The 24,901-nt window shown below is 42.3% G+C and overlaps 1 protein-coding gene across 2 annotated transcripts in view; it reads left to right on the top strand.

Annotated features, from left to right (window-relative positions):
• Positions 1-20,422, top strand: part of Fbxo15 (F-box protein 15) — a 41,491-nt gene extending 21,069 nt beyond the window's left edge. For both annotated transcript variants that reach the window (XM_048363004.1, XM_048363003.1), the window contains exons 8-10: positions 132-274; positions 16,543-16,667; positions 20,062-20,422. In XM_048363004.1, the coding sequence (XP_048218961.1) occupies positions 132-274; positions 16,543-16,667; positions 20,062-20,331 (538 nt within the window). In that variant the 3' untranslated portion in view covers positions 20,332-20,422. The remainder of the gene's footprint in view (positions 1-131; positions 275-16,542; positions 16,668-20,061) is intronic.
• The last annotated feature ends 4,479 nt before the right edge of the window (positions 20,423-24,901 follow it).

The raw sequence follows: 24,901 nt of genomic DNA, 5'->3' as shown, positions 1-24,901 counted from the left end.
GATTGTTGGGAGCCCCATAGTGTCTTGCTGGTGGGAGGTAGTGCTTTGAATGACTGCTAATTGTTTAGAAGTACTTAAACCCACGTATTTCATCTCTGACGCTGACAAGTTTGTGTGTATGTGTTTTTCAGCCCCTATGAACTTCCTCCTCACAGTCCCTTTTTGGATGACAACCCAGAGTATGGACTGAGTGGCTACCAACTCCATGTTGACATGCACGGTGGTGGAGTTTTCTACCTGTGTGGTACATTTCGGAATCTCTTCTCCAAGAAAGGTGAAGTTCATTAACTCTTGTTCCACTTTGAAATTAAAAGGTTGTAGAGACCAGGGAAGCCATTTTCCTATATGAGTTAAGAATTGCCCTCCTAACTGGCTACCGTATAATCTGTCAGTACAGATGTGTTCCCTGGCCCTTATCTCGTGAGATAAGGACACCTGCGATTTCTCAGCCCAGAGCAAATCTCTTTAGCTTCTGGCTCTGTGTCCTTCATCACCCTCACGCTCTTACTTTCTGGATGAAGACTTCATTCATCTTTTCTTCTGATATTTCCTTATTTCTCCCCTCCCTTCTTTCTCAGAAATTTGGTTCATAGACCCACAGAGCAGAACAGTTCCTATCTAGAGTGAAAATAAAGGGAAACTACCTTTTCTTCTGGATTTCCTGCAATCAGCCAAAAGTGAGAGAGATAGCCAAAGGAAAGGAGAGAACTTGAGCTCATCCACAGAAAAGGAATGTGGAATGAATGCCTTCATTCTGTCTGTTCTGTTGATCTATCAGTGTCCTTTTGGTATCATTTTGCTGTATCCTGTAAACTTGGAGTTTTGTGTAAGGACTCGTGTATATTCAAGTTGACCTTTTTGATAAGCATACTTTATAGGTCACTCATTTCACCACTGGGATGTTACTTCAAGCTGGCTCCATGCCCCCCAGATTCTCCTTGATTAGTCTGCTGGACTTCTTCATCTTTTTTTTTTTGTGTGTGTGTGTGTGTGTGCCAGTCTTTGGGCTTGAAGTCAGGGCCTCGGTGCTGTCTCTGAGCTTTTTTATATCTTTCTTTCTCTCTCTTTTCCCCTAATCAGTGTGGCTAGAAGCTTGTCATTTTTACTGACCTCAGAGAATCAGATTTTGACTTCATTGGTATTTCCTAGCTGTGCTATTTTGTGTTTAATTTTAAACACAGATTTTTATTTTCTACTTTTTAATTTGTAATTCCTTAAATAGGGAGTTGAAGCTGTTGATTCGAAAACTTTGCTTTTATAGTACAAAGACATTTAGTGCTGTAAACTTCCATTTAAGTACTACTCTAGTGGTATTACACAGTTTCTCCTTCGTTTTATTATTGTTTCTATTCATGTACCAGTCATATTTCTGTCTCTATAATGAGTACCTGATATAATCAACCTCCAAGGAGTACAGCTTTATTTCAGCTTTTGGTTTTAGAGGTTCTAGTTCATGGATGGTTGGCCCCATTGCTTTTGAGCATTTGGTGAGACAGCATTTTGTGGGGGAAGCATGTACTGAAGGGGAAATGCTTAACAAGCCTGGGAAGTGAACGAAAGAGGAAGAGGAAGGGACCTGGCCCCATAATCCTTTTTGAGGTAACAGATTAATTTACTTTTTTATCTTATTTCTGGGCTTGAAATCAGGGCCTCAGATTTTTTACTCAGGCTACTCAGATCTCAGCCTTCTGAGTAACTAAGATAACACACATGAGCTACTGGCCTGGATACTTAAGGTTTTTATTATGTATGCTTACAAGTTAAGGAAGTTTGTTTATGTATTATGTATTTAATTATTTTTTTGTATATTATGTATTTAATTATTTTTTTTGTACCAGTACTGGGCTTTATACTCAGCCTGAGCACTAGCCTTTAGTTTTTTTTGTTTGTTTGTTTTTTTCCTCTAGGCTGGTATTCTTCCTTTTGAGCCATAGCTCTACTTCTGGTTTTTTGGTGGTTAAGAGTGTCAGGGACTTGGCTGCCCAGGCTGGCTTTGAACCAATATCCTCAGATCTCAGCCTCCTGAGTAGCTGGGATTACAGGAAGTACTGCTACTTATGGTACGCATGATAATACAGTAGGTTTCTGTGTGTCCCCTGATACTGTAGTGTGCTGTGTGTGTGTGTGTGTATGTGTGTGTGTGTTGAGAGAAAAGGAAAGAAGATTAAGAAGAAGGGAAATAGAGGGAAGGGGAGAGAGAGAGAGAGAGAGAGAGAGTGTGTGTGTGTGCGCGTGCGCGCGCGTGTGTGTGTGTGTGTGTGTGTGTGTGTGTGTATTCTGGCACTGGAGCTTGAACTCAGAGCCTCTAGCTCTCACTGGGCTTTTCCCACTTATGGCTGGCACTCTACCATTTCAGCCACGCTCACAGTTCTAGTTTTTTGCTAGCTAATTGAAAATACATGTCTTCAGATTTTGTCTTCTAGGTTGGCTTCGAACCGTAGTTTTCAGATCTCTGCCGCCTTAGTAACTAGGATTATAGGATTATAGATTGAACTACTGATGTTTAGCTAGTTGGACTTTTAATTTTAAAATCTTCCTCGCTATGCCTCATCTAGATTGTTAAGTGTTGTCAAATATGTCTTTGGGCCAAAGTTGATAATCATGGAATGTTTTTCTCCTTTGAACTATTAATATAGTGAATTTCATCAGTGTATCTTTTAGAAATATATGTCCTAGAGCATCTATGATATGCTTTTTTATTATGTGTGTGTATATTTTTAAGCTGCTGGTTTCAGTCTCTTATTTTTTTATGTTTTTCAATTTTCACTCACAGATGTTGGGAGTGTCTGTAGTTTTAGTTTTTTTTTTCTTCTGTTACTAATCTAGTCATAATCAGAATTTCTACTTTGGGATCAAATTCAGTATTTATATGATTTCCTAGAAAATTCTATTTTTCTGTAGGTTTATATTCTGTAGATTTTCCAGCATGTTGAGATGACTGCTTAGATTCTTTTATTTTCAGGCTTTCTTGTTTCTCCTCAGTATTCTTTCTCTGTGCTCTGGGTGTCAGAACTTGGAATGACCTAAAAAGTATTCTCAGAAGCAGTATTTCCTGGGCTTGGATCTGCTATGTAGCCCCTGCAGCAGGTGTGTATTTGCAGGTGCTTGTGGCCTCTTGGACAGCTGCCCATTTTGCAGAGATGTGCAATTATGCCTTTTATTGAGCCCAAATCGGTATCTTTACACTTCAGTCATTTACCTCTGTTCTGCCACTTGGGGCCCCTGCAAATAAAATTTCATCTTTAGAATCTAAGTTTGCACCATCGTGCCCTAATCTTGACTTCAGCACACACTTCTCTGCTTTTGGTGATAGTATTGGCAGACAGCTCGGTCCCTGCTCTGCTCTACAAGGCACCAGTCATCATGAATGTGTTCTTTTCCCCCCTAGCTCTGTTAGTTGTTAAGTTAGGCATCTTGCCTGTCCAGGTCTCCTATGGTGAGAAGCTTGCTCTGGTAAGAGTGAGTGAGACCCAGTGTCAGTGTAGATGGATGGGGGTGGGGGTGGGGATGTGTCTCAGACACAGACTTCTTCCAGAGCTCTCCTCCTTTTCACTTTGTGCCCATTACAGTGGTGTGTGGGGGCTCCACTCTGTCTCCTCCACTTGGCCCCAGTGGTGCTGTCCCTTCTGTGGCTTCATTCCCTCGCCTCTTCTCCCCCGCTCTGCTGTCCTGGCCCGCTTTGCTGCCAGGTATGTCTGCTGACTGACACGTCATAGTGTGACTTCCTTGCTCTGCCTCCTCTAGAAGCTCTCTTGCTTTCCCCTCCGTCTTGCCCTATGGGATTTTTCTCCACAGCTCTATCTGTCCTACTATTCAATCTTAGTTAGTGTATTGTAGTAAAGAAGAGTAAGTTCCCAGGACTAGCATTTTTGTAATATTGTTTTGTTCAAGACTGTATCCCAGAATGGAAGGAAGTGTCATTACCTGGGTACGTAGATGGCACAGACTACAGATTACATACGGGATGATGGCGGGCTGCTTGCTCCCATAGTTCCCGAGGGTTGTTAGCGAAGTTTCCCTGTTAGACTTCTGAAAGCCTATTACCGAGTGCTCTTTTGGTCTCTTCAGCTAAGAGCCTCTCAGTTGTGATGAGCAACATCAGCAGTTCTGTGGTTCTCCATTACCTCCCAAGCAGGGTGCAGCCTCACAGTGCTGTAGAGCAGTGCTGCAGCCTGGTCTCTTGGCTGGCAGTAGTTGGAGATGGGGGAGGGCTTGAGCCTGTCCCAGAGAAGGTCCCAGACTCTGGCCAGGCCTGGGTCTTGGGCTGTTTCACATGTCCACACACATTACTAGAGTTCTGCCTCTTGAGTCCTTATTTTCTCTTTCCTTGTAATCCAGAGGAAGGATTGGAGACCCTCTTCTTTACTTGTACCTCTTTCTTTCAAGGGAAGAACCTGTAGGCAGAGTATCTACATTAGGGCACTAAACAACACAAAGAAAGATTCTTCAAAATCTGAATACAGCCACAGTCTCTTTCAACTTGTCACTCCAACACAGATACCCAAGCACATCTTTTCTGATCTAACATGCTTAGATCAGAATGGTTACTATAGTTTACTCGCTAACCTGTTAATGGTTTTTTATAGTTTACCAGCTAATCTGTAAAAATTGTTTCTAAGACATTTATTGCCATGTTATGTTTTTAAGTTTTAAAATGTGAAATCGTTTCATGGTTCATAAATACAGAGAGCTCCTGTGTTGCCTCTATGTAGAACTTACCAATTGTAAAAATTTTCAAAACTCAGGGAACTTTTTCGTTTATCAAAAAGGTGTTACCATTCTGTTGCCGTAGTTAACTACTGTCTGTCTACTGACCGACTGACCTACCTATCTCTCTCTCCTATCACACTATTTCTATGATTATGAGTACTCATCATTAGAGGCTCCTGTTACAAATTCATATTTACTTTAATTATTAAATTTAGCCTTTATTGGCAGCCTATGAGATAGGTCCTCATTCTGCTTTCAGGTGTTTGATACGGTGTCTGCGGCTCATAGCATAGTCACTTCTATAAAGCTACTGCGAAGGAAACTTCTGAGCTTGGGCCCACATGATTCAAAGACAGGAGTTAAACACCTAGATGTACAGTTTCCTGTATGTTTGCATTTTGGTGATGTGTGTTTAGGGTCTATCTTAGGCTGTGTGAGTCTTAAATTGTTGGCATAGGTGTGGTCAAGCTGAGGTGCTTTTGTTCTGACCTGCTACAGTCCAATTCCGTGTTAAGGCTAATTGGTTGTCACACATGGAAGAGGTTGAGTGAAATGAAGGAGAATGGGAAGTTGGAACGGAGTCATTTGTCCCTCTTTTTTCTTCTCATAATAAGAAGGCTTTCCATATGATCTCAATTGCATTTGTTCTTCATTCGTTTCTATCAAGAGTCACCAGAGGGCACTGTTGCCATCACAGTGTGTAACATTTTAGAAAATACGTTTGGAATGTCCTTTACGGTTTTTGAGAACTCTCTTGGTGCTTGTGGTATATTTAGTGAATTTCAGCTGTGTCATTGCAGTTGGGGGTGACAGAACTTTGCCCTTATTCTTTTATTCACTTCATCCTTATCAAGGAGAAAGTGTCTTATCATCGTGCCCCTAGAATTAAGTAGCTCTGTGGTCTGCTCATTGTCAGTGAGACGTGAGAAAACTGGCCTGGCCCTAATGAGCTGGTGTTGATGGAATGTCAAAGTGAAGAGGTTGACTTTTTTGGTTCCTTTGTTAGTTAGCAGACAGTTCTGGAACGGAGAGATGAGCCAGGCATGAGAAGAGACAAGATTCTTGCTCTTATGAGAGGAGGTGCAGAGAGCGTTGTGGGACAGACACTGGTCCATGCTGGGAAGGTGGTCCTAGGGCCTCTGAAGTGGCTCCGAGCAGGGGCGCTAGGGAGTTGCTGGGGCTTGGTGGTGGTGAGTAAAGCAACCAGACTCATTGTGCAGATCCACCTGCAGCTAGGTCCAAGATCAAGCATCAGTAGGAAGGGGAAAACTTTAAATGGGACATAGTTTAGAAAAAGAGCCTGAATTTGATCATTGTACAGGGCCATTGCGTTTATAAATAAGAATTTTGTATATGTACCAGTTTAATCCATAAATTAAGTATAATCTTATAAAAAATCTCAAAGATAAGTTATAAAATTGGTAGAATTGAGTCTAAAATCAATCTGGGGATATATATATGGCTGGGAAAATATGTCTTAAATTTTATTAAAATTAGTGTCATCTCTTCTACATATGGTATGAGTATACTCTAGGATAACAATAAAGTACAAAACCAGGGAGCTAGCACAGCTTTAAGAACTAGACCATGGTCATGAGCTTTGAAGTCACATGTGTACCCCTTGATGTTGTCATCTGCCTCTCCTCTTGCCAGAGGGAACCACTGTTGTGTCTCTTAACTGTTCTGCCTTCTCTCCTTTTTTGTATCATGAAATGACTCATATGGCATATATAAAACAGATTATTATAAAGTAGACATGTGTGATCACCATCTAGGTCCTGATTAAATTTTGACAGTCAGTAGCCAGCAGAGATCTATATAGAATGTTATCTATTTTCAGGCTGTGAATGTGGCTTAGTGGTAGAATGCTTGCCCAGTGCGCATGAAGCCCTGGGTTCAGTTCCTCAGTACCACAGCAGAGGTGGCACTGTGGCTCAAGTGGTAGAGCGCTAGCCTTGACCACCCAGAGGTTCAGGGACAGAGCCCAGGACCAGAGTTCAAGCGCCAGGAATGGAAAAAAAAATAAGAAAAGGGAATGTTATATACTCTCTAAAACACCATTAACAAACTATGGTATTCTTGGGAATAAAAATCCAGATAAGTAGAGTAAAATAATTCTGTGTTGTTTTTTTTAGTTCACGATGCTTTGTCAAATTATTTTATATACATAAATCCTCTATTCACAATTCTGATAAACATTATACTCCTAAAAATGCTATCATTAGCTATTTTAACTAATTGCCTCATGGTATATTGTATCTCTGGACGTATCATCATCCTTTAAAGGATTTGTATGTATTTTTTTAGGATGTTAGTATAGAATACATCGGGTAGACTTAATTTAACAGGCCAAAGCTATCACTAGAGTTGACAATGCAGGTAATACAAATAATATTCAAAGGGTGAGTGATATGTTTATTTTCAGACAGTTTAGTCCAATAAAGTGTCCAGAATAAGTTCTAGCAATGTGAAGGTGTTTACCTCTTAATAATAACTATTTTTTCTGAATTAAATATACTTTTATTTTCTTAACTGTCCCATGTACCTTTGAGATACAAGGTTCTTTGAATGTTTTGCTTTCCAGTTCGTGCAACTAAGACACATAAGAAGTCCTTTGGGGTGTGGGGTGAGATTCCTTAGGCCCAGAGGCAGAAGGTCGGTTGAGGGACAGAGCCTCTGGGATGAGCATTGCTTTACTGGTTGGCAGGGTGCCAGCAATGTCCTAGGTCAGCAGAGCTGTTTTCACTCATCTTGAGGTGGGAACTGATGCTCCTGGGTTTTGATTTCAAACATGTTTTTAGTGGCTCAGCTCTCAGATGTGAACACCAAGTCCTCTTTTTCTGTTCACCCTTCACTACCGTCTCAGATCAGAACACGTTCTGTTCTGTGTGGTCAGGAGCGTAGACGGTCCTTTAATTTTGTAATATGTCATTCACATTCTGGACATTACTCTCCTTCAGTAAGAAACTTGGGATAGGTTTCTCTGCCTCTTAGCTCTACTGGAGAGTAATTATCACCATGTCCTTCCTTCTTCTTCAGTGGTTTATTTGACTACTTGGACTTTATCATACTCCTTCCCCAAGGAACTAGGAAATTTCCTTACTTTGTATTTTTGTGTGTTTTCCAGCTTTGACAAGTAATGGCAATATTAAAAGTTTTTAAAATGGGTATACATAATCTCTTTTCAAAGAAAAATTTATGGTCCCTGAGTCTGCACATATTTGCTACCTGTCCTTTGTGTATTGCTTGTGAGATTAAGCTACAAGGAGGATTAGGTGAGGAAACATTTTGCTACCAAAATTGAATTTATGAGAGACAAGAGGGTAGAAGGGATAAACAACAAAAGAAACACTGAAAGAGTAATTTGTAACTGAGAGCTCAGGGTAAGCTTATAAAAGTGTTGTGTATGTTTTCTCATATATAGTTTTTTTTTTCTATTCTTGGAACTACAAATGGACAATTGGCATCAGGGCCACAAAACCAGCCCCAGGTTTAGTGATTCACTAGGAATACTCACAAGACTTAGGTGAGAGATGGTGTTAATGGCTAAAATTATTTCAGTGAAATAGTACAGAGCAAATTCAGTGAAGAGGAAAGGTACATAGAGTGAAGTCCAGAGGAACAAAAAATGCATTTCCAAGAGTGGAGTCACAACAGGTTTCCTAGTTCACAATTGTTTTCTTTCTTTTTTAATTTTTTTTAAATGGGGGTCCTGGAGCTTGAATTCCGGGCCTGGGCACAGTGCCTAAGTTTTTTTGCTCAAGGCTAGTGCTCTGCCACTTGAGCTACACCTCATTTCTGCCTTTTTTGGAACTGTGATCCTCTGATTTCAGCCTCCTGAGTACCTAGGATTGCAGGCATGAGCGACTGGCACCCATCAGAACCTGAAGTTTCATTGTGGGCTGGTCATGCTGGCCTCTACCATCTACAACTACCACGTTTCCTGACCCTAGAAAGGGGGTTGTTTAGCATAAACCCCATGGAACAGTTAGGCACAGTGAACCATCCTTACCTGCTAGGAAATGGTAGGAGAACACTTTCAAGTTAAGTTCCTAGACAGAGTTGGCACTGTGAAAAAGCCTCATGAATAGAATAGACAGATTCAGGCCTACTATATTAATATTTTCCTGTTTGACTCTCCATTAACATTTTGATGAGATTATTGGGTAGCCTGGTGAAGAGAAGAGAGGAAATAGTCCAGTTGTGTCTTTGAAGTGTAAATGGACCCTGCCAAAGGGCCTGATCAGCAATGCAAAGTATAAAGGATTGTATACTTATTTGATCTTAGTATCAAACTAATTATTACCAATTTTCAGAAGTTGAAGGAAAAAGGTTTTGCACAGTACAGAATATTGTTCCCTTATCAGTATTGATAGGAGCAGTCATAGTAGAGAAGCAGAGGGAAGTCATTTTGAATAGCAAAGTATGCTTCTCCTTTCATTTGACTTTTTAATCATTATATTTTACTTTTTAGAGCACTTTTGGGTTCACAGAAAATGTGGGAGGAAAGTACAGAGATTTCGTATACTAGTATTCTCTGTTACACAAATATGGAGGACTTAACATCCCCATCAGAGTAGAACATTTGTTGCAGTTGGTGATCACAAATTGGCACATCATTATTACCTTGGCATTGTATATTTTATGGATTTGGATAAATGTTACATGTCTACCATTATAGTATTAGTTTTACCTTAAAAGTCTATCTCCTGTCTTCTACCTGTCTCTGCCATCACATCAACTTCCAGCATCCATTTATTGTTTCTGTGGTTTAGCTTTATTCCAAATTGTCAAATAGTTGGAATCATGGTATATTGTCTTTCAGATTCTCTTGTTTGAGTTAGTAATAAGCACTAAGTTTTCTCTTACGTTCTTTTCATGGACTGATAGCTCATTTCATTTTAGCAATTAATAGTATTCCACTATGTACATGTATTTCAGTTTTTCCATTTATCTTGGTTGCTTCCAAGTTTGGGCAGTTGTGAATAAAACTATTATTATGTACATGCAAGTTTTGATATGGGCATAGGTTTTCAATTTTCTTTGAGTACCAAGGAGCATACATAGTGTTATAAGAAATTAGCAAATTGACTTTGGATATGTCTGTATGGTTTTGCATCCTTAAAGACAATAAATGATTCCCATTCTTACCAGCATTTGGTGTTTCAGTGTTCTGGATTTTGGACAGTCTTTCAGATTTTTAAAATTTATATATAGATGATCCTGTCATCTGTGAACAGAGACAATTTTGTTTTTCCTTTCCCAATTTGGATGTCTTTTGCTAAAGTTTGGGTAAATGACCCCAAAAGGCCCAGGTATTAAAGGCTTGCTCTCCCATTTGACACTATTGGAGATTGAGAAGTGGTGCCTAATGGGAGCTGGGTGAAGCATGCTCTTGAGGTAGGAGATAGTGGGACCCCAGCCTCTTGCCTTTTCTCTCTCACTTCTTGGCCTTCAGGTAAACACTCTTGCTCTGTTCTATGCCCCTTCCTGGATTAGCTACTTTGCCACAGGCCCAAAAGCAGTGGTGCCACCCGATCATAGACTGAAACCTCCTTAAAAGCTGATTATTCATTTGTTCCAGTGATGAAAAGCTGACACATTTTTTTTGCTTCCTTTGCACATTCACTAAGATATCTAGTACCATATTGTAAAATAGCAATGAAACAGTCTTGTTTTACTCTTGATTTTAGTGGGAAAGTTTTTTTTAGTTTCTCTATAAAGTAGGATGCTAACAAGATTTTTTGGTACATATTCTTTTTATTATTTGGGGAACTTCCCTTGTATTCTCAGTGTACTTATAGTTTTAAATCATGAATGAATTTTGGATTTTTGTCATGTTCTCTGCATATATTGATGGGATTATGTCATTTTTTTTCTTCTTGACTTGCTTATGTGTAGATTATATTGATTGGTTTTCAAATGTTGAACCAACCTTTGGACACTTGGGATAAATTCCATCTGTCCATAGCCTCTAATTCTTTTCTGCATCATTCAATTTTTCTTTGCGTGTGTGCGTGTGTGTGCGTGTGTTGTCCTGGGGCTTGAACTTGGAGCCTGGGTGCTGACCACTTTTGCTTAAGGCTAACGCTGTACCACTTGAGCTACAGCTCCACTTACCTTTTTTTTTTTTTTTTTTTTTTGCCAGTCCTGGGCCTTGGACTCAGGGCCTGAGCACTGTCCCTGGCTTCTTCCCGCTCAAGGCTAGCACTCTGCCACTTGAGCCACAGCACCGCTTCTGGCCGTTTTCTGTATATGTGGTGCTGGGGAATCGAACCTAGGGCCTCGTGTATCCGAGGCAGGCACTCTTGCCACTAGGCTATATCCCCAGCCCTCCACTTACCTTTTTGGTAGTTAATTGGAGATAAGATTCTTGGGACATTCTTGCCTCAGCTGGCTTCAAACTGTGATCCTCAGATCTCAGGCTCTTGAGTAGCTAGAATTATAGGCATGGACCATTGGTGCTTGGCTATTTACTAGTATTTTGTTGAGAATATTGACATTTCTGTTCATAAGAGATACCGATCAGTATTTTTATTTTTATGTGAACTCTAGGGGTGGGGAGGAGAATTTGTAGTTTAATTTCATGATACTCATTTTGTTAAACTGTTAATTGCTTAGAGAGGTTACACCATAGGTTCTCAATCCTACTTATATCATTCTTTAGTTTTTTCAATTTTACCTCAAAAGTTTACTGGGCACTGGTGGCTTACTCTTGTAATCCTAGCCACTCAGAAGGCTGAGATCTGAGAATCAAGTTTAGAAGCCAGCCCAGGCAGGAAAGTTTGTGAGACTGCTATCTCAAGTTAACCACTAAAAGGCTGGAAGTGGAACTGTGTCTCAAGTGGTAGAGCACTAGCCTAGAGCAAAACAACCCCTCAGGGACATGCTCAGGACCTGAGTTCAAGCCCCAGGATTGGCCCTTGAGTGCATATACACACATACACACACACTCACACTCACCTTTTTAAAGTGTTACACAAGTTCCGTTATATTTATTGCCGATATTTTCTTCATTTTACCTTTTAATTTTTTTTAATTTTTTTTTTTGGCCAGTCCTGGGCCTTGGACTCAGGGCCTGAGCACTGTCCCTGGCTTCTGCCCGCTCAAGGCTAGCACTCTGCCACTTGAGCCACAGCGCCGCTTCTGGCCGTTTTCTGTATATGTGGTGCTGGGGAATCGAACCTAGGGCCTCTTGTATCCGAGGCAGGCACTCTTGCCACTAGGCTATATCCCCAGCCCTTACCTTTTAATTTTGTATACATTGTTTGGTATATCTCAGAGTCTTCTCAGTAAACAATTAAAAAAATGTTTCTTCCATTTTATTTTTACAAAGCTTACTCTATTGTTAGGTGACTGCTCCCCTGTGTTTCTTGTAGATTGATTGTTTCTCTTCAGTTTTTAAACCTATCTTTCCTTATACACAATCTATGATGCCCATATTTACCCTCTCAGGATTGTTCCTTTCTGTTAAGAACAATTGCATCTTCTATTCCTCAACAAGCAAGAAGATGTTTTAAACTTTACTTGGATTTTGGCTTGAAATGCGTATCTCCTACTCCAAAATAAAGTATTGTATGAAGGAACTGTTATCCATAATCTTTTGATTATTTTTATCCATTTATCCTTTTAGACATGTTTGACATTTACTTAGGTTATAAAATATCTTACTTGGATTTTGATTTATTTTAAACATTTTCATTGACTTGGGAGGAATTGCTACACTGTTTGCTTGTTTTTTTCCCCCTTGGGTGAAGAGTGTGCTTGATAAGCAAGCCTAGCTTGTTCCATCTGCTAACACAGCCTGACCTGCTATGTTGCTATCAGAGAGATTGGAATATCCTTAATGAAAGAAGCAGAGCAGGTGTCAAAGAATGCAAAACAAGCATTTGTATACTTTTCACCTAAGCTTCCAAGGAAGGACTAGTCCAGGAAAAGTGGTCCAAAGGCAAAGAAAATAGAATTGAATCTTAGAAGGTGCCAGTCTGAACATTTCTTTGAAGGCTGAAGATGTTAACCATTTTTTATGTATTTATTAGCCATTTGTATATCATCTTTTAGAAATATTTCTCAATCCTTTTGCATGTATACTTATATATCCTTTTATATATGTGTTATATGTATAACTCTTATATTCTTTTGCATATATGCTTGCATATATAAACATTGTACATTTACATATATAAACACATATGCAAACATTCATTTACATATATGTAAGAGTTACCCTATGTTCTTGAATTGTTGTAGTTCTTTATGTATTCTGGATATTAGTTCTTTGTCAAATACATATTTGGTAAATATTTTCAGTCTTTTTAATGGTGTCTCTTGTTGATCACAATTTTTCATTTGATGAAATCTGATTTATCAGTTTCTTTTTTTTTTTTTTGCCTGTCCTGGGGCTTGAACTCAGAGCCTGAGCACTGTCCCTGGCTTCTTTCTGCTCAAGGCTAGCACTCTGCCACTTGAGCCACAGCACCACTTCTGGCCTTTTCTTTATATGTGGTGCTGAGGAATCGAACCAAGGGCTTCATGTATAGGAGGCAAGCACTCTACCACTAGGCCACATTCTCAGCCCTAATTTATCAATTTTTGACTTCCTGGTTATTGTTTTCTCTTACTAATAGTCTTTTCCTTCCTAGGTTGGAAAATATTCTCTATTTTTTATTCTAGCAGTTTTAGGATTTTAGCGTCTTTGACTTATAATTAATTTGTATACAGTATGAGGTAAATGTTGAGGTGTTTTTCATCATGCTATACAGTTTTTTTTGTGCACTACTTGTAAAAAAGACTTTGTTTTATGGTTGGATTTTTCTGTTATCTCTCAAATATCAGCTGCTTGAAAAGTATGGGTCTGTTCTGAACTCATCTATCCTGCTGATGTATTACATATCCTTAGAAGCAATACCACACTGTTTTTGCTATAGCGTTTTGAAGTCAGCTTTTCCTTCTTCAAGATTGCTTAGGTTGTATTAGATGCTTAGCATTTCCATGTGTTGTTTAGAGTCATCTCATGAATTTTCCTTATCAATTAAAATGCCTGCTGGGATTATGATAGTGATGGCATGAAGTCTGTAAACAAATTCAGGTAAATAGACATCTTAACAGTGTTGAGAACATATGTCTCTCTTCTGCCTGACAGTGGACCTTGTTCTTTATTATTGAAATAATGCACTCAAGTGCTTCAGTACATTTAGCCTGACAGGTATCATGAGTTACCCTGTAAGGTTAACATTTATTGTTGGTTCCATTAGAGCTCACAAAGCTTTACAAAGTACTTTCTATTTATATTCCTGTTTTATTCAGTTTGACCATGGTTACATAACTAACAAATATCTGGGCAGGGTTTTGAAATTTTTTTTTTTTTAAATTCTAAAGTTCATGCTTGTGAGTGGATTGTCGTAGAAGCCACGATGGTGAGCCTCAAATTGTATTTGACTGTATTTTGGGAATGGTCTTCAGTACTAACAAGTTAAGGTCAGTATCTTCAACAGCAGAATTTTTTTCTGAAGAGTTGAAGAGCACAAGAGTGTAGGAAGAATATCCTGGCTCAGTGTTTCATTGACATCTGTCTGCTTCCCTGTCCTAACCCCAGTGGTGCACTCAGAGCTCCACCCCTCTCTGTCCAAAGGAATGATGCTTCATTGCTGCCGTGTTTGCCAGAGGATGACCTTTCTCATTCACCACTCACTTAGGATGCTAAGTACCCAGGGGCAGGTCTCTCTTGTCAGAGCACCATGGTTATTCTGAAGTGGAAGACATTCTGATGATAATAAATAGCAGCAGGCTTTTCCTCCTACAAGGCTCTCATATTTACCAGCTCAGACAGTTGCCATTGTAGTGTTCTTGGCCCTTGTATTTGGGTCCCTTTCCTGAATGTCCTGAGGATGAGCGCCATGGAAAAGGCCTGTGGTTTTGCTGTCTGACAGCACACAAGCCTGAAATTCTGTGCTAGTCAGAGGTCTCTCCTGACTTTACTCTGCTGAACACCCGGGTGTTCAGCAGTACACATCCAGAACCGAGTCACATCTGGTCCAATCAGGATGCTATTAGTAGGCCTCCTCTGAGGCCCAGGTCCCTTCTTTGGGTCTAGGAAGCGACATCGAGCCTGTGAAGGAGCAGTGTCATCTAGCTTCCTCTCTGTATCCATAGGGAGAGTAGGAGTGAAGTTGCACAGCTCTTACTAAGAAAACAGGCTGCCTCGAACCTTGGGAAGCTGGCTTCGTGGGCACCTAGGCTTGGAGGCCAGGAGCAGCCTCCTGCAGGCCCAGGTGCTCCTGCTTCTGACAGTGCCTTTCGCTGAAAGCAGACATTGTATCACAGCACGCCCTGGAGAAGCATCACATTTAGACTTCAGCTACACTGAATTTGGGGAACACTGCGTGTAATTGCTGCAACAAATTAGTTTTGGTTTTATTTTGCCTGTGAAATAACTAAACCTAGGGACAAGGAACATTTGCTCTCTTCTTCTCCTCCAGTTTTCTGCTTTTTTTTTTTTGTCTGCTTTGCTATGTGACTGTCACTTAACCTTTATTCTTGGGGCTGTCCTGAAGAGATTTCAGTGACTGCGTGGAGCTGCTACCGGATTACTGTCCTTGACGGCCACTCGTCATGGTGTGCTAAATTGATCTGTGCAGTGCATCTTGACGTGAGCTGGAGAGTGCTGCAGGTTCTCTCTCTCAAGAGGCCTTGGAAGCAACTGTGTGTGCCACGGGATAGTGGCCTCCTCAGTGGTGGGACAGGTGCTGTTTTGGACGGTTCGGAGAGGAACAGGGGTTGAGCTTAGGGTTTGTGGAACGTGCTTGCATGTGTGAAGATGTTTGTTTTGTTTGCTGGGCTCCTTCTCTTAGGTTTTCTTGCCCATCTGTTCTTCAATCCCTTCTTCCTTGGGGTACCATTCATTGCTTCGTCTTTTGTTCCTTTCCCTCTTCCTTAGCCATTCTGCATCTGCTTTCTTATTAAGCTCAGTATTTCTGATTTTCCATTTCTATGGTTATTGGCTTGATCACGTAATATGGTTTGGATCTGGAATGGCCCCAAAAGTCCGTATGTTAAAGTCTTGGCGCTCAGTTTGTCCCGTTGGAAGGTAGCGGGCCATTTAGTAGTGTAGCCTAGTAGAAGGTCTTCAAGCCCTGAGATAGGCATCTTGTTCTATTTGCTCCTTGCTATGAAGTTCTACCTTGCTAGAGTCTGAAGCTAGAAGGCCTAGCCATCATGGTCTGGAACATTCAAAATTGTGAGACAAGATAACCTTTCTTTTCTTTCTTTTTTGCCAGTCTTGGGACTTCAGCTCAGTGTCTGGGTACTGTCCCTGAGCTTCTTTTGCTCAAGGCTAGCACTTCTACCACTTGAGTCACAGTTCCACTTCCAGCTTTTTCTGTGTATGTGGTACTGAGGAATCAAACCCAGGGTTTCATGCATGCTAGGCAAGCACTCTACTACTAAGTCACATTCCCAGCCCCACCCTTTCATTCTTATAACCTGATTATCTCAGGTATTTAGTACAGTAATGGAAATCCAGCTCCATGACCGAGATGATCTTTTGTCTTTCTAGTAGTTACAGGGTGTGTATGCAGGTTCACCCCATCGTCTTCCCCTGACTTAACCCTTGATTTCACTTCCCCAGAGCATGTGTCTTTTTTTTCCTGTCCTTGAGACATAGGGTTATACTGTTCTGGCCTCATGCTACTGTCTAGGATTGGCTCTGTTGATGTCAGTGAATTTGTAGCTTCGTTGTACAAAACATCCCTTGTGGAATGACTAACCTGAAGATTGTGGATTTGATAATGTGGAATTGGAATGTGGTAATTAAAATAATATTGGTTCTTTCAGAGTACATTGAAGATGGATATGTGAAGGTCATTGTGATAAATTTTAATAACAATAGAGAACATCTACCTCTCATTGGAAAAGTTGGCCTTGTTTGGAGAACTAATGCTTTTGATGGCTTTATAGAGGTAAGAAGAGCTTTTTTTTTTCCTTCAGGTAACTTAATTTCTGTATAATACAGAAGAATGTCTGCTGGTGTGTGTGTGTGTGTGTGTATGTGTGTATGTATATATATATATATATATAGTTTTAAAGTTTTGGATTTGTTCTCATTTCTGTGGCTTTGATGATTCTTAAGCGTCATTAGCTCTTCACCAAGAGCCCTTCTTGTGGGGTAGGACGGGTGTGTGCACCGCAGCAGTTTCTGAGTGACACTTCCCGACCGCTGCTCCCTCACGCCTTCTGTCCCATAGAGAGAGGGAAGCCGAAAGTTGCAAAGAGACACCCTTCCACACCAATATAAAGTTGGTTTTTTTTTTTTTTTGCCAGTCCTGGGCCTTGGACTCAGGGCCTGAGCGCTGTCCCTGGCTTCTTTTTGCTCAAGGCTAGTACTCTGCCACTTGAGCCACAGCGCCACCTCTGGCCATTTTCTGTATGTGGTGTTGGGGAATCGAACCCAGGGCTTCACGTATACGAGGCAAGCACTCTTGCCACTAGGCCATATCCCCAGCCCTTCAGCTCATTATTATAGCCTAAGCTGGCATCAACCCACAGTCCTCCTGCCTGGGCCTTCTAAATACTGGCATTGCGCTGTCTCCCACCAGTCTGGCCATGGATGATTGTTTTCTTTTCTTTGCTGGTCCTGCCTAAGGCTTGAACTCGGCCTTCTTTGGCTTCTTTTGCTCAAGGCTAGCGCTCTACCACTTGAGCCACAGCGCCCCTTCTGGCTGTTTTCTGTATATGTGGTGCTGGGGAATTGAACCCAGGGCCTCATGTATACGAGGCAAGCACTCTTGCCACTAGGCCATATCCCCAGCCCCAATATAAAGTTTATTATAGTGTATATTCTTGATTCTAACCACAGGTATCTTCTTTAGAGCTAAATAGAAAAATAGCCACAGAATGGGAGAGTTGATTTAATGTTGGGAATGGTCAGGGAGGAAGGGAAGAGAAAGTAGGGAAAGATCTCACGTAGTTCCCTTTCTTGTGTGGCTTTGTGCCCTTACCATTGTGAATCTCATTATTCTCATCTGATTTTGATGGGAAGAATGGGATTTTTTTAGTCAGAAAAACCAATGACAGACGTGACTGCTTCTCCTCCTTTACCAAGTTCACTCTACCCTCCATCTGTAGGGTAGCTCCAACACCTTGGGGTTGTTAATGGTGGATATTACTTCTCTTGAGCAGTATTGCCACTGAGAATTAGAATTATTTCCCAAGCCACTTAGTATTTGGTACAATAATGTGTTTTATTCCCAATATGTCTATAGGCAAATGTGTAAGCCTTGGAAAAATTATGTTTATCACACACAAAAGATTTGTTTCATATCTTTAAGAATGCAGACCTGTTTTTTTTTCTGTGATAGATGGACTTACAGTGAAAATATATACTAACATGAAACAGTGAGAGCAAAACAAACAGATTAAGAAAGGCAAGGTGGGGCTGGGAATATGGCCTAGTGGCAAGAGTGCTTGCCTTGTATACATGAGGCCCTGAGTTCGATTCCTCAGCACCACATATACAGAAAATGGCCAGAAGTGGCACTGTGGCTCAAGTGACAGAGTGCTAGCCTTGAGCAAAAAACGAAGCCAGGGACAGTGCTCAGGCCCTGAGTCCAAGGCCCAGGACTGGCAAAAAAAAAAAAAAGAAAGGCAAGGTGACAAAGGGTCAGGATTATCCTTTTACATTTAATTCTCCATTTTCTGGTAGTTTAGAGTAAGATGATAGCACTTACTTAGTTCTCTCTGGAAGAAAAAGGAAAGTGTAGGAATTACACCAAGACACAAAGCTATATCCTCGCTCTGTTATTGAAAACAAACCCCAAGTGTAGACTAAACGCTAGTCTTGTAGTCACAAACGCAGGGCTTCTCAGCCGTGCTCCCCCAGTCTGAAGGCAGGGCGTCAAACCTGGACCCTCTGAGAGGCTACGGCCTGTGCAGGCTGTTAAAGTGGTACGACTGAGGACCGGAAGACAGGATTCCGAGTCTTTGAATTAGTGAGTGTCCAGCCCGGCCCTGGGCAGTTTGGGAGAAAGAGCCAGCAACGTGGCACAAATCAGCCCTCAGCACTAACTCTGCCCGGGTAAGAGGCGAGTGGGTTGATAGGCACTTACCATTGATGCATGGTGCTAGTATTAGAGCTAGTCCCATCTTGGCGTTCCTGAAAAGGAAGCCAGGTGAGTGTTACATCTTGTGTGAACATCCCTCATGTTTACCAGGTAGCTGAGGAGTTTCCCCCTAAGGACTCTGGTTACCCTAAGGCAGCGTAGAGTCCATGTTCTTTTTGGCAGTTTTGGGATTTTGAGCTCAAGGCCTCATACTTGTGAGGTAAGTGTTGTACTCCTTGAGCCAGGTCCTTTGCCCGATAAAATACATTTTAAAAATTGCTTTCAAGGAGTTACAGACCTTTTTTTTTTTTTTTTAAAAAAAGAAAAAACAAGCAAAGACGTAAGATAGAAACCATTTCTTAAGTATGTGTGACGACTAAAAAGCAGAAATAAGCACAGCTCCCTCGGGGTATTGTAGACAGCTTCTAATACTCACGGCGACCATTGGAGCAGAGGAACGTGTGCCACCCACATCCGATTCGGGTCCCAAGGCCACAGCAGATGGCCGAGAGGTGGTAAAGCCCCCGTCCCGGGCCCGCGGGAGCCGCGCCCGGTCGCGCTGGCCCCTCGAAGCGGCCCGTGGTTCTGTGCGCTCCGGGCGTGGCGGAGCCGCGGGAAGGGCCCGCCCGGGGCTCGGGGCGCGCACGCCGGCCGCGGCGGTGCAGGCGGGGAGCACGCCGACCCGCGGCCCGGCTGGGTCCACGTGGTCCACTGTTCGACTTAAAAACCGCAAGTTCCGTTATTCGAGCAGGGTGTTTTTGGAAGCCAGGGTGCAATGCGAGCCGCGTTTCCCGCGGCCTCCAGGGGTTGCGTGTGGGCGCCGGGCCCCCGGGGCGGCTCCGTGGGGACGCCGGCCACGCGGCCTTGCCGGATGGGGCCTCCAGCCTCACAGCGGGCGGCCCACGCTCGCCCCGTGCGTCTGTCTGCCCTCCGTGGTGTCCGGGGAGCCTGCTGCGGGTTGCGCGTGGGACGAAGGCGTCCTCACCAGTGGCCCGCCCGCAGCAGGCCCCGCTCAGCCGCGGAGGCTCCGGGACTCACTCCCGGCCCGCCCCGACACCCTTGCGTGCTCACCCAGGCGTTTGGAGGAGTGTGGGTGCCGGCGATGAGGCCCGGCAGGGCCGGGGATGGCATTCTGGCTTTGGGTGACGCATGCAGCATTCCCAGCAGGGTTTACACGGGGGTCGCAATCTCCCGGGAAGACGGGATTGAACTGGCCGTCCTATCCCAACGCGTGTGAATTTGCATCTGCTTTCAGAGGTGCCCCGTGGTGGACGTGACCCTCCTGGATGAGAACAGAAAGCCCTTCTGGTGCTTCAGTTCTCCAGTGTGCATGAGGCCCGTCACCTGCCCTTCGGACGGCCCCACTTTCTTGGGGCACACCTACCACGTCGACTACAAGGATGAAGTAGGGAAAGTGCACGCGGAGCTGGTGTGGATCGAAGAGACGGAAGAGTACTTCATCGTCAGCCTGGTCCTCTACCTCAGTGTGGCAAAAATAAACTACTGGTTCGGGACAAAATACTGAATGTTAGAAATAGGTAGCAAAATATCATTTGTTAACTTTATTTTTTTAAGTATCTGCTTCCTTCATACTGAAAGTGAAAATAAAGCATGTGCATAAAAAAACTGTTTAGTGCCTTATTTTACATTAGATATTAGTATTTATGGGTCACTTTAAAATTAACAGGAGATTAAGTTAAAATTTAAAGACATAAAAGCTATGTAGAAGATGAGAAGGGAAAAAAGTTACGTCTTTTTTTTTTGCCATTGACATAAAGAATAAAAGAGAAAAAAAAACTGGGTATGTGGCGGGTGTCTGTAATCCCGCTCACTCGCAAGGCTGAGAGCGAGAGGACTGAGGTTCTAGGGTAGCCTGAGAAAAGTTTGTGAGAACCCACCTCAGCCAATGACAAGTTAGACACAGTGGTGGGGTTGGCACCTGTCATTCCAGTTGTGTGGAAAGTGTAAATGGGAGAATTATGGTCTAACTTAGCTTGGGGAAAATGTGAGACCTTATTTGAAAGCAACAGTGATTGAGGGTGTGATTAAATGATGGAATGTCGGTTCCGCATGGGTGAGGTCCTGAGTTCAGCTTTAGGAGTGACCCTCTGCAAGAAGGGAGTTTACCTAAGCGTGTGCGTGCGTGTGCGTGTGCATGTGCATGCGTGTGTGTGTAGGTGTGCATATTCATCAGTGTGCTGTATGAATGAGGCTTTGTTTTTCCTTAATTAGTAAGGAGCCCAAATGGAAAGACGTATACCTAAATATGAACTTCATGCTAACCATTAAAATCAGGGCTATCCTTGCAGATTCAGCAGCCACATGGGTATATAATAATGAGGTTAAAAAGTACTCACTGCCTTACCTATGAAACTGTAACCCCTCTGTACTTCACTTTGACAATAAAGAAAAAAAAATTTTTTAAAAATTCTCGTCGTGAAATTAATGAGGAAAGATGTACCTGAGACCACCAGAAGAAACCATTGCAACTAAAAAGAGTGAGGTCTGACTCTGCACGAGCATGACCACCAGTAGAGGTAGAGACGGGAGTTCTGTTGAACCCTTCCTTGTAGAAGTAGTTCAGCAGAAATGCTTGGATTCAAACAGTGGTAATGTACCTAAACTTAACCATTTGGTTCTGATTTTGTAGCGATTATGCGTTATGTTTTTATCTCCCTTTTAGAAATTATCCTCAGGGATGGTTTCTGGTATCCTGCCATGTTTTTTACTACTCAGGCGATTGGGGATTATGTGTGCCCCTTCCTTTCTTTCATGCCTCTCCAGCGAAGTTACCTGACAGCTTTTCGCCTTGTGAGGATGGGCATGATAGTGTGTGAGAATACAGAACAGGCTTGAAGATAGCAATGAAGGACCAGAGCGCAAATAACTGTGGAAGTGAAGAAGATTTGTACGATAGCCACTGTCTTCCGCCCCCTTGTCCTCGGCCTTTTGCTTCCTGCTATTGCCCTCCGTTTCCTAAGTACCTCCCCATATCAGTCACCATCGGTTCTAATGTGTGTTTTCCTTCGAGAGTGTTTCATCCCAGAGACCCTGACTCTGGCCTACTTCACACGGCTTGTTCTCCAGCCTTGTCAGATGGCTGTCACCTTGGAGTTTCCCATGTACACCCTGCCTTGTGAGATCGTGTCTCCCAATTTCTTGGTATTTGTCGCACAGTCGCTCAGGCTTTCTAAGAATGATTGGCTTGGGAGTGGCATTGGATCCAGAGGTTTCTGGAAATGTCTGATGGAGAGTTTACCGAATTGTAGCAGGAAAAAAAAAATGTATCTTCTCTAGGGACTTTGAAGAACTTGTTTTTCATTGGCAACTGTCATCCTAGTATTATGATTAGTGTATATAATACTGCAATCTGTATGCAATCTGCTTTCTTTTGCAGCTCTCCCTGGAAGCTCTTAAGACTTTTCTCTCCTGGTATTTGAAAATTTTAAGATAACGTGCTTTTGAATGAATCTTTGCTTTGATTATGGGCCATTTTTTTTCTAAGAGTTATATACTTGAGTTCTTTGATTCTTAAATCTAGCAGTGATTTTTCCTTCCCAATACCTTTTATTAACAAACTGTTATTCTTAATAAACCTTTATTTTTTTCCTCCGGTACTGGCTTTGAACTCAGAGCATCACAGTTTCTGGGCAAGCATGCTATCACTTGAGCTGTGCTCAACCCTTTTACTTACGTTCTTTTTCAGATAGGGTCTTGGGGTATACCTGGGGGCTGGCTTAGTTCTCCATCCTCCCAGCTCTGTCTTGTGAGTGGCAGGGACCATAAATGTGCACCATCATGCCAGGCTTTTGTTTGGAGATAGGGTTTTGCTAACTTTTGCCCAGGCTGTCTCAAGCTGTAATCCATTTACCTCTAGAGAAATGTGGATGATAGGTATACACCACCACATCCTGCTTTCTCTCCTCATCCTCCCAAGGCGTCTGTACCTGTTTTGAAAGGCAAGATTTTTCTATAAATGGCCAGATAATAGTTTCGAATTGATGGGTAATGTGTCTGTTGCGGCTGCTAAGCTGTGCCATTGTAGTGTGGTGCACAAGGGAATGCTTATTAAGCTAAACAGGTAGCAGCTAAATTTGGCCTTAAGGCCAATGTCTGCCAGCCTTGGCACAAAACCTTGGGCGTACATTTTAGTTTTCAAAGAGAACCACAATCGTCATAGTTTGAGATAAGACTCGTGATGGCTGCTAAAAGTTTGTGGGTGACAGTGACTGATGTCATCTCAAAGTGTCATGCCACCGGTACTTATTACAAGAAAGAACCATAGTATGCACTGATAAAGTCAATCACAAAGTATGGACGTGTCCTACTTCGTACTTGTATTCTGAAATGGGCACCAATGGAGGAGGCCAGAGAGTGGGTCACACAAGAGCCAGCGTAATCTCAGATCTGAAGATGACATTGAGGGAACACTGGGTGAAATCTGAAGAAAGGCTGTAGGTTGGACAACAGTATCATCCCAGCGTTAACCTTCTAGTTTTGATATCAAAATGGGAGCTATTAACATTTGGAATGAAGGCCATAGGGGATATCTTTGCCATTTTCTTGCAATTTTTTTTTATTCCAAGGTGAAAAGTTTATATATAAATTAGAACTGTCCTCTTTCCTTCTATTTGTCTTGGTTGTGGTTTTCTCGTTCGAGAAACTTCTTCTGTTCATTAGCAGTGAAGGTCTTTCGGAGCTGGTCAGATCTGGTCCCTGGACAGGCCACTGGGAAGTAGCAGCAGTGTGCTGTGTTTGGTACCGAGGGAGTGTCACATGGCATACTCTGCATGGTCTGACCATTGCGTGGGGGTGTATGGATAATGGTGGGCATTTTCTCTAGGCTGCAGGTTTCTTCACAGGAAAATCCTCCATTCTCCTGGAGTGTATAAGAGCGCCCAGTAGGAAGGGCCAGGGAAGGTTTTGATCTGGTTACCACCTGGGGGAGGTAAACAAACCAGGTCTTCTTGGTTTAGGACTAACATATTCAGATAGATTTCGACTTTATTTTTTAGGCCAAAAGCCTTTATGTTTTTGCTTTGCTTTATATACCAGGGCAGCACTTTCAAAGACTAGGAATATAAACTGCAAGATATTAGAACTTTCTTTTTTCCACTCAAGCAGTTGAGCTCTCTCCAACATGCTAGCTTTGTGTTAGCATGTGACTCCCTTTGCCAGGTTAGGCTGCATGCGACGTGAGACCCTCACAAGGTTCTGGCTCGATGCTTGTACCAAGGTCTTGAATTTCTCAGCCTCTAGAACTGTGAGCTAATTAACCCGTTTTTAATAAGTTACCCAGTTACAGGCACAGAAAACAAGCTAAGACACCATTTTAATATTGCATGTGGTAAAATTAAGTTGTCAGACACACAAAGTAAAAGCATTTACTAATCATACTCCTTTGTCAAGAGGAAAGCCTTTGGTTTGCAAAGCAAGAGGAATGATTATGCTTGAGCATCTTAAATACAAAGAGCATCACGAAGCAGCACTTTTTATGGTGAATCAATTCACTAAGAGTAACAGGTGCAAGTACTTAATTATGCTGTTGGCAAAGAAAACTAGTTTTGAGTTGCACACAGAAAATCATTTCCACCCCAGTGTATTTCAAGTGTATTCAGATGCAGAAAACTTCTCTGGTTTAAAGTCAGTTCACTGCGCCTCGGCCTTTGCATAAGATATAGTATAAAATCAGATCAGAGATCTGACCAGCCTTTGCAAAGATGACCTTGAGTGTTGTCTGTTTTTTATTTTTATTTATACCTACTGATAAGTCTAATAATTATAATTGCTTCAGAAACAAAAGGTTCTTCCAGGAAAATCTATATAAAATTATATCCTGACACTTGCAAAGAAATTGTGCCCTGGAACATGTTGGACACGAAACGCACTCTTTCAGCCCTGTCTGTGGGGGATGCGGCGTCCACCTGCAGCCCGGGAGAGTGTTTTGTACATCCCTGTAGCTTTAAGAAGGAACACTGGGGTCTTCGCTAAACAAGTGGCGGAAGCCCATGACCCAGAGGCTCACTCCTGGGCCTGGAGCACTGGGCCTGCGCACAGGGTGGCTAAGGCTGGCGGGCAGGCACTGGAGAGACGAG

This window comes from Perognathus longimembris, chromosome 15, assembly GCF_023159225.1.
Source record: "Perognathus longimembris pacificus isolate PPM17 chromosome 15, ASM2315922v1, whole genome shotgun sequence".
Taxonomy (NCBI): Eukaryota; Metazoa; Chordata; class Mammalia; order Rodentia; family Heteromyidae; genus Perognathus; species Perognathus longimembris.
The sequence above is the reverse complement of the archived record's forward strand: the minus strand, read 5'-3'. Positions and strand labels throughout refer to the sequence as shown.